This window comes from Buceros rhinoceros, unplaced genomic scaffold, assembly GCF_000710305.1.
Source record: "Buceros rhinoceros silvestris isolate BGI_N320 unplaced genomic scaffold, ASM71030v1 scaffold9869, whole genome shotgun sequence".
Classification (NCBI taxonomy): Eukaryota; Metazoa; Chordata; class Aves; order Bucerotiformes; family Bucerotidae; genus Buceros; species Buceros rhinoceros.
The window spans coordinates 1-9,114 of record NW_010430926.1 but is presented as its reverse complement, the minus strand read 5'-3'; the positions used below and the strand labels follow the sequence as shown (position 1 = coordinate 9,114).

Sequence of the window (9,114 nt, the reverse complement as noted above, 5' to 3'; positions counted from 1 at the left end):
GAGTGTCATAGTGTAAGAAAAATTAAAGTCACAAATTTACAGGGTCTAGAGTAGAATTCTACAGCCTGTAAAATTCATAGCTTTGAAAAAAGTTTAACAACAGAAATGAACTGGAGAAAAATAAGACTATTCATGAAAAGAGACAACAGCAGTCTGAGACCCACTCAGACAAGTATAGGTACTACTGTACCAGTATTTACACTGGCCTGTGTTTCACAGAAGTTCATAAAGAGCAAGGAGATACTAATTCTTTGGTCTCACATGTCTTGAGACAACACAAAAGAGGGCTTTAGTTGGTAAGGTTGCCAAGAGAGACAGAAGACTGAAAAGTGCTCTGGAATAGAGAACAAAAATAAGGAGTTGCAAGGAAGAAAACATTTTTAGAAGAAGAGGGAGGGATATAAAAGCTATGCATTTCCACTCATGCTTGAGCCCAACTTCTATTGTTTTCTCATTAAAATTCCCAATTTAGCTATAAGATGGATCATGATCAGTAAGATAAAAACATGCTTAAATTCCTTCAGTAGTAATAAAGATTCAAGATTTTTAGCCTCACATTTAATACAAATTTTTATTTTATAAATTAAAGTCTTTACTTAGTTGTGAAGACTGGCAAGCATAACTGCATTTTGTGAGAATACTACATGTAACAGCACAGTCTTCTAAACTGCTTCTCCTCAGCATTGCATTATGCTTCAAAAATTACATGTGCAAAAGTTGAGTCTTAACTGGAAACTGCTTGTTCAAGCTAAACGGAAACACAGGGCCTGACTTCCTGCCACTGCTCTAGACAGACACTTCTGTAATTTAACAGAATCATACAACAGTTGAGGTTTGAAGGGCCTTTAAAAGGCCACCTGGTCCAACCCTTTCTGGGAAAGGTGAGCCTAGATGAGGTTATCTTAGGTCCTGTCCAACCACATCATGAAAACCCTCCAGCAGCAGGGACTCTACCACATCTCAGTGGAGGTAACATGATTTGTAATAAGGGTCTGTCATCCAGGAGAGAAGTTAAATTGTTGAAGCTGTGCTCTGTTGTATTTCCTCCCAATGAGTATTTTGCACAAGGGCATGCTCCTCCCCACCCCACCACCCCCCAAAAAAGGCTAAATAAACTCTTAACTTCCTCCTCAGGTGGAAGGCAGCACAAAACTCTTAATCTCTCCCTAAATCCCAGAAATATTTGTCAGAATTTATATTAGAAACAAAACAATTTTGAAATTATAGCTTTATATTTAAGTTTTACTTAAATTCAAAGTAGGAAATAACATTCCTTTTAACAGCTTCATGTTTATAATGATACAATGAGAGGTAACTATTGCAAAGTGATTAACAGTTGGCTTTAAATGATCATGTATTAAACTTGCAGACATTATATTCCTGTAAATTAACCTCTTTTCAGGCATTTAATAGTAACATCAATGGTACAATTAAACAGGTACCTCTGAAAAGGAACATTAGATTTTCCTTACATATAAAGCTCAATTACCAAAAATATAAAAAATCCTAAAGTAATTTGAAATACATGAGAGCAAAGTGTGCTATATCAGTTTAATATTTTCATCTGTGGAGTAAGTTATAACTTTGAAGAATTTGGTGCATTTTTAGGCACTATTTTTGTATTTTTATTTGCCTGAATTGTACAGCAGGACTTGAGATGCCCAAAAACTGTTTAAGATAAATTTAAGGCAACCAAGTGCAAAAGCTCAGTCAGTATACATTAGATATGTAAACAGAACATTTCAGAGTAGAAATTGTACAACTATTAAAAGTCCATAGTACTGACAAAAGCCAAAACCATTCTGTCTAGAGACACAAAATGTAGTTACACTAATCAAGCCAAAATTTACAAATTCCTGGAGATAAAATATCATCATCTTTAACACAAGGCAGATGCTTTACATTGCTGTGCTAGAATAAGTGCTCTGCTTCCACTCCCCCACCCCTATGTAACATGCACTCTCCCACAGGTTCTGTTCCAGTTAGTTATGTAGCAGCCCACAACAGAGCTCCAACCGTTAAAGCAAAATGCGCAACACCGCAGAGATGGAATGTGAATGTACAGATATTGGACCTTTTAAAAAATACAGTACCTAGGATTCCCCATTTTAAACAGTTTTCAGCATATTGCATAGCAGTGAACTCATCTGCTACCTAAAAGTGTTGCTGTTGACCCACATGGAGTTCCTCTTCAATTCTTCTTTCAGTTTTCTTTCATACTGTACAGTGGGTCCACAAGCTTATTGTGCACATGCATTAAACCTTGGAGGGAAAGCAACAATGCCAGCTTTACATTAGTTATACTTTTTCAATGTGTCATTCTATCCACATTTTTATTTGGAGCTTGCCTCAAAGTATACATTTTAAACAGTTCACTGAAGACAGTAACAATGGCTATTTAAAGTAGTTTAAAATCAGAAGACAGCATGTATATTCCTGTATCACTTCAATACTAATGACATCTTCAGTATAAAGTGAGCAGGGATGAGACAGTTCTCTGGTAATAGAGCCAAGAAAAAGTAGGTCTGGAATACTTCCAAGTGAATTGAATACATGAGATTCACCCATCTTTCTTTTGGTATTAAAAACTGCATCACAGGAACATAAAATTCCCTCATACCACAGTTCGTCATGAAAATCAGCTGTACACATACTGATACTTTTACAGCCTGAACAACAATGTTCTAGTGTATTTGGGTATTATTGCCTTTGTAATTAATACTGTACTTGTATTAACAGTGTATTTAACTGTTAAATACTACGTGGGCAAAACCAAACTGAGAGTATCCAGACTGTTAATGCAGATTCAGAACTTCAGCAGTTAACTGTTTCCTATCCTAGATGGCCTTTTTTTTTTGGTCATATACAAGTCAACCCATAGCTGTGATGAGGGGAGCATTTTTTTCCTGTTCAGATACTTTAATTTTGGAAATTGCTAAAGATAAATAAAAAAAAGGTGCTGCTTTCTTTACATTGTTACAACTTAGCAAAAACATTACCTATGTTATATGCCTAAGCTATACTGGATTCAGTCACTGGCATGTTTTTAACCTCAATTCACCTTAGGGACTAATAACAGTAAGTGATCAGTGTTCACGATCTGCAATGTTAAAGTCCATTTTAACACTAAAGATTAACGCCTAAAATTACAAATTTAAGTAATATGCAACATTAAAAGTACAGCAATTTTTCTTAAACATGAAAGCAGTCTGGCAGTTACCCACATTTTAGTGATGACCTATGGCAAAGAATATTCACATGCCTTTGCTACATGATGCATCTGGTGACAAGTTGTGTTACTGCATTAACTGGAAAGTTTGAATAAGTATAGAATCTCAGGTCACTAATATAGGTGACCACAAACAAAGACATTTTATGTAGCATCTCTTCCTAATCAGTGTGTGATTATTATAAAATGAAGATGTTACTACTTCCTTCTCCACCTGATGATGCGTTCAGCCATACTGAACAGCCAGCACACCTATAACCAACTCAAGAACCCATCTCTTTGTGTCTCCAAAGGGTAATGACTTAGTCTTCAGATGTTTGTGCAAAAAAACCCCTAAATCTTAGAAGGCAACGTAACTGAAGGAAGCGGTTTCTTAGCTTTCATGAAGGCTAACTATTGAGTTGATGTACATGGGAAAGATCAAGTCTAGTATTTTTCAGGATTTTAACACTAAGTGAGAAAATACTAAGCATACATTTAATACAAAAGCCATTTGTACTGGAAAAGTAACAGCTGCACACTACTCAAACTTCAACCATGTTTTGAACTTCATAAAGCATTTCATTTCCTATCAGCGTTTTTTCTAAAAAAGGGAAATGGAGGTAATTACCCACTTCCTAGAGGCATGAAAAATGCTTACGAAGTACTGCCTCTGCCGTATTTAATGAAGGATATTTAAATCTCAGTAGTGACATCCTGTTTTTAGGAAAAACAGTTAGAAACAAAAGGTCTTTCTAAAGGTATGACCAGAGTCCTTACTTGGCAGATGCCACAACAATTATTTCAAAGGACAGTCTCTCTGTATGTTCAAGTATGCTTTGAATAAAGAGATTTCTGCATACAGTTCTAAGAGCATGCACAAATATGGAAAAAATATCCTGAACTGACCTATCTGCAGACTAATTAGTGAATTCAAAATTCATTCTGCAAAGTTACCTGTCCCTTTTCCAATAAGAACATTAAGTACACTTGATAATTTTACCCTCTAATACATTTTCAGAAAGTTAAACAAAAGTGAAGTAACAGTTATCCTAGTTACTAGACAGTGTGATACTTGATTCTCAAAAAAAGTAAAGTTTCATGTAGTACCTTGAGATTTTTTAAACAGTGAAAAATCACAGTAAATATAGCTACCATAATTAGCAGTCTTAAGAACTACCTAGCTTCCTAAGAAATCTAACCTGAAGATCAAGATTCAGAAACAACTGGAAATTTGACCCACATTCATTTCTCCTCCATCTTAACAAGGGAAAATCTCACTGATTTGAGTAGTTAAAGTTAAGCAAGTTTAAAGTAAACATTCTTTTTAAGGATTGTATTGCTCCGTATTACAGGGTAGCTAAATACAGTGTGACACAATAGCACACATTCATACACTGTAGCCCTTGTTGTTTTTAAAGCAATGTTCAATGTGATCCATACCTAGCAATTCTACATTAGACTTCTATCTCTCCCAAGCAAAGCTTTTGTTTATATGATTTACAGGATAGTGTTTAAAACTTAACCAAGCAGTTAAAGAAGTTTATCTTTGCAGACAACAAGAAGTACTACCTAGCAGTGTGATACAGCTAAAGACTAACACACCCCAATCCCCAATATATGGCAGAGAACAGCATACTGAAAAAAACCCAAATTAACAAGTTGGCTACAAGCGATGTCAGGGTAAAAGTCACATTAATGCCACAATTGCAATCTAATACATTTACGGACACTGGTGATATAATGCTCAGGTATCCGTGCTAGTGGGAAAGACAATTTGATTTACACAATTGCATTTGCTGTGCTAATATACTAGGGAGAAAACTACTTTTCTCAGCTTCTACAATCTCAGTGAAACAGAATTCACATCTAGGAAGTCTCCATGACTATAAAAAAGTTTGCCTCAATATATCTACTACAAATATGAAAAGCACGGTAAAAGGGTGCAGTGTATTCAAGGTCAGTATGGACTGTTATGTTAATTGTACTGTATTAAAAATGTCCTCAAGTGGCTTCAAAGTCTGCATCACACATCTCAAGTTTACTAGACAGCACATTACAGCACATAGCAAAAGCAGCACAAAAAATATATCAGGATTAATATATGCACCAAGTTTTCCTTAAGCGAAACATTCCAGTATAGTTAAGACCAGTATTCTGGAACACCAGACTGCTGCTGTTTTACATACATTAGGTGACTAAACTATCATTTCAAATTGGAAGCAAAGAAAATATTTTTCCAAAGTAGATTTGTCAGGAATGTAAGGAACGCAGGTTATGCCTCCTAGCACTTTTCCATTCACAAGAAATAAGTTAACATTTAGTATGTGAGGTTATACATTAGCTACTGTAAATTGTTGGAAGGCTCAGACTTAGATCAATATAATTTAAAATTTGGTTTTGTTAAATATGTGTAACCTCTGATTCAGTGCTCACCTTTAAAGTACTTCACAGTTTTAACTCTTAGTTCTAAAGTAGCATCTTCATCACACACAAAGATAGTACGAGGGTGTTGCTGGAAAGCAGAAACCGTCCACATATGATTGACTCCTTCTTCAATTGCTTTGTACAGTGCAAAAGCCTTATGTGCACCTGTTATAAGAATCATCACCTGCAAAACAAAGGCCTCTTTACTTTCAATCCCAGTATCGAAACCAACTAGTCTTGAAAACAGACACATGCAACTAGAACTAAATGAGTTCTTACTTCTCTAGCATCCATCACTGTACCCACACCAACTGTTAGCGCCATAGTTGGTACTTTAGATAAGTCTCCATCAAAGTATTTAGCATTTGCCAAAATGGTGTCCATTGCTAAAGTCTTTAATCTTGTTCTTGAAGACAAACTTGATCCGGGTTCATTGAATGCAATGTGGCCATCTGGACCAATGCCTTTTCAAAGTTAAAAAAAGTAAATCATTCCAGACCTGAGAGTCAACAAATATCCTCAAACATTGTAAATCCTCATTCATTGTAAATGAATAAAAAGGTTTTAGGACTCATTCTTTCCTTTTGGTTCCCCATTTTCAATTAAAAACATTCAGAGATTACTTGATATTAATTTATTAGAAACTTGGACACCAACACTTCTGGTTTGATACTGATGCTTTTTGTTAGTAACAGAACTTTCTTACACCATTATAGGAAAAGGTAGATTAGGCAAGCAGCAAGAATAGCAATTTCAGAGCCAGTGTATTTGTTCTGAATCACAACTAACCATAGAGCATTTCTTCGTACCTCCAACAAACAGATCAATCCCCCCTGCTTCTTCAATTTTCTTTTCAAATGCATCACATTCCGCCTGCAAGTCTGGAGCATTCCCATCAAGGATATGAGCATTATTTGGATCTATGTCAATATGTTTAAAGAAGTTATTCCACATATAGGAATGGTAGCTCTCTGGATGATTTCTGGGAAGCCCTGAAATCATTATAGTAAAATTAACATATTGCAAGATTTAACCAAACCACCTTAATTCTGGTCTATGCATAATTAATACAGAGCATGCAAGGCAACCCTCAGTTAGTCAGATAACGCAGTATTTATATCAAGAAAAAAGATTTCCAGTTGGCATGCACAGAGTAATTGGTTTACATTTCCTTCCCATAGATCTTACCACAGACTGTCAAGCCTTCAACAGAAATGCAGTCACAATACAACGTGACAATATACTTTCTACAGAAGTACTGTGAAGCACTGAATTTAGCCAGTATTTGTATTTTTGTGGATGAAGGAATACAGAAAAATGCTAAAGATGATCCCATGCACAGAAGTTTAACACAGGACTGCAAACCTACTGGACTGACCTTGTGCTTTGACAAAGTATTTAACAGTTTTAATCATAGAAAAAAATTATCAGTGTGTTCTCAAATTATTAGCAGATCTTACCTACATATTCATCCATGTTGAAAGTCTTTACATATTTGAAAGAGAGATCTCCATTCTTGTGATATTCTATCAGCTTTTTGTAGCATCCCAAAGGCGTACTCCCTGTTAAATAAAGTTTTTCTACTGTTCTATGTATCCACACAACATTTTCGGTGTATTTAAATTTCTTCACAGTCAAACTTTGCTACAATGCTTTTCAACATAAAAGAAATCTGTTATTTATCATTTAGTATTTCTCACCTCCTAAGACATTACAACTTTTTACACAAATCAAATCCATATTGAAAAATAAATAAGTTGGAATATTACCAAAAATATATTTGCAGTCTTTTAAATACTGTATTAGTTAGCAATGATACAAACATAGTTCTAGGTTAGTCATTTACATAGACTTTGAATAAAACTTGCCTGTTGGTAGACCAAGCGTAAAATATCTTCCTTGAGTTGGCTTGAATTGGATAATACGATTACAGATGTATTTTGCTGCCCATTCACTAGCCTGATCATAATCTTCAAGAATCACTAGCCTCATTATGGCAGTGAGGAACTTGTATGATAAAATAAACTTAAACCTGGAGAAAAATGACAGAGTTTTGAAAATAAGCACTATATGAATAGTTGTCAAACTCAGACTACAGAAGAGATAAAAGATGACCTTTTATACTGATAAATTGCAGTGCTAATTAAAGGATATTTTACTTGCATAAGCATATTGCACTCTTGGAGGTCTAGTACAAGCTGGACTGTTGGACAATCAAAAAGAAAAGCAACAGAAACCAAGTGATAGATTACAGTAAAAATATTTATTAGAAGTCAAAGACTAATTTAAAGTAACTTGAAGGAAAAAGCTAAAACAAAATGAGAACAAGCCATTTTCATCCTGAATCTTTTAATTTTGTTACTGTTAGAAAAGAAGAAATACTCTGCTTGAAATAAAAGCAAATAAGTAAACAAACACTAAGATTAACTGTTGTTTTTTTTCACCAGCTGAATACCTAAAACTTCAAAAACAAGGCCCTGAATAACACCATGCTACTGTATTCAGAATACATTATTGGAAGCAAATAATTAAAACTCCTTTCACTCCCATTCTAGCTCCATAGCAATGCTTCAGCAAGCCTATTAATCAGCAAAAAAAATGTTAAAATAATTAGAGACATTTAAAATATTTGTAAGTCACAGGAAAAAATACCTACGAGGTCACAATTTTCAACATAACTTTAAACAGTTTTGTCAGTCCTTCTTACTAGGCTTCGATTTTGAGTTAACTATACCAACTATTAAGATGAATATCTAGAAGACAAGCTTGGCTGTTAAAAATGCAAGAGAAACTCATGTACTTAAGTGAAACTCATTTCTCCACGAGTTTCTGCTTAACAGAGTCAGATAATAATCAGAAAGACTGCGGCTCTGTAAGCCATTTGCAATGTGTTACACTTCACAGGTCTGAGCGTGCTGGAGGTGAGTCAGGAAACAACATAACTGTCTGAAGTCTAAAGCCAACCAAGTGCCAAATCACCACTAGCATACACTATGCTTAGCTAGCCCAAAGAGAGGCCAGTTTTAGAAGAAATATGAATTCAACTACAGTAGTGCTTGACAGGGCAACATCTGTTCATCTCACTGAACAAGGGAGGAAGTGAACACCACCTTGTGCTGACTACGCTGCTGCTTCTCCCTTGTCAGTAGAACCATGCCAGGTCAAACTCACCTTTGCAGAGGAAACGTTATTACACAGGTACCGAAAAAAGTTCGCACTCACACATTTCTTCGAGAAGGACAGAAAAACAGGCCACCAGAAAGACATCCCGCGGCTTTAGGGCAGCCTCATAAAGCTTCAGAGAGTCTACCATGAGAACGATGCTCTCCGAGTGAGGAGACCCGCAAATGCACCAAAACGACCACAGATCTCCGGCTGAAGGGAGTGGGGCTGGTAAATCCACGCTGTTAAAGATACTTACTGCCGGACCGCCCCCACGCCGCTAGCGCAGCCTCCCCCCACCCACCACCCGCGGCCTG

General features: G+C 35.9%; 1 protein-coding gene across 4 annotated transcripts; it reads right to left on the bottom strand.

The window, feature by feature from the left end:
• Positions 1-1,230: 1,230 nt before the first annotated feature.
• GNPDA2 (glucosamine-6-phosphate deaminase 2) lies at positions 1,231-7,699 on the bottom strand. 4 transcript variants are annotated; one of them, XM_010143203.1, is made up of 6 exons: positions 7,504-7,654; positions 7,096-7,197; positions 6,445-6,627; positions 5,915-6,099; positions 5,645-5,819; positions 1,231-2,262 (listed from the first exon to the last, which is right to left on the bottom strand). In XM_010143203.1, exons 1-6 carry the CDS (start codon positions 7,625-7,627, stop codon positions 2,204-2,206), a joined length of 828 nt encoding a protein of 275 aa, XP_010141505.1. In that variant the 5' UTR covers positions 7,628-7,654; the 3' UTR covers positions 1,231-2,203. The 4 variants fall into 4 exon arrangements, with proteins under 4 accessions (XP_010141505.1, XP_010141507.1, XP_010141508.1 ...); XM_010143205.1 differs by having other exon boundaries at positions 7,595-7,627; XM_010143206.1 differs by having other exon boundaries at positions 1,937-2,262; positions 7,096-7,193; positions 7,500-7,699.
• Positions 7,700-9,114: the final 1,415 nt, after the last annotated feature.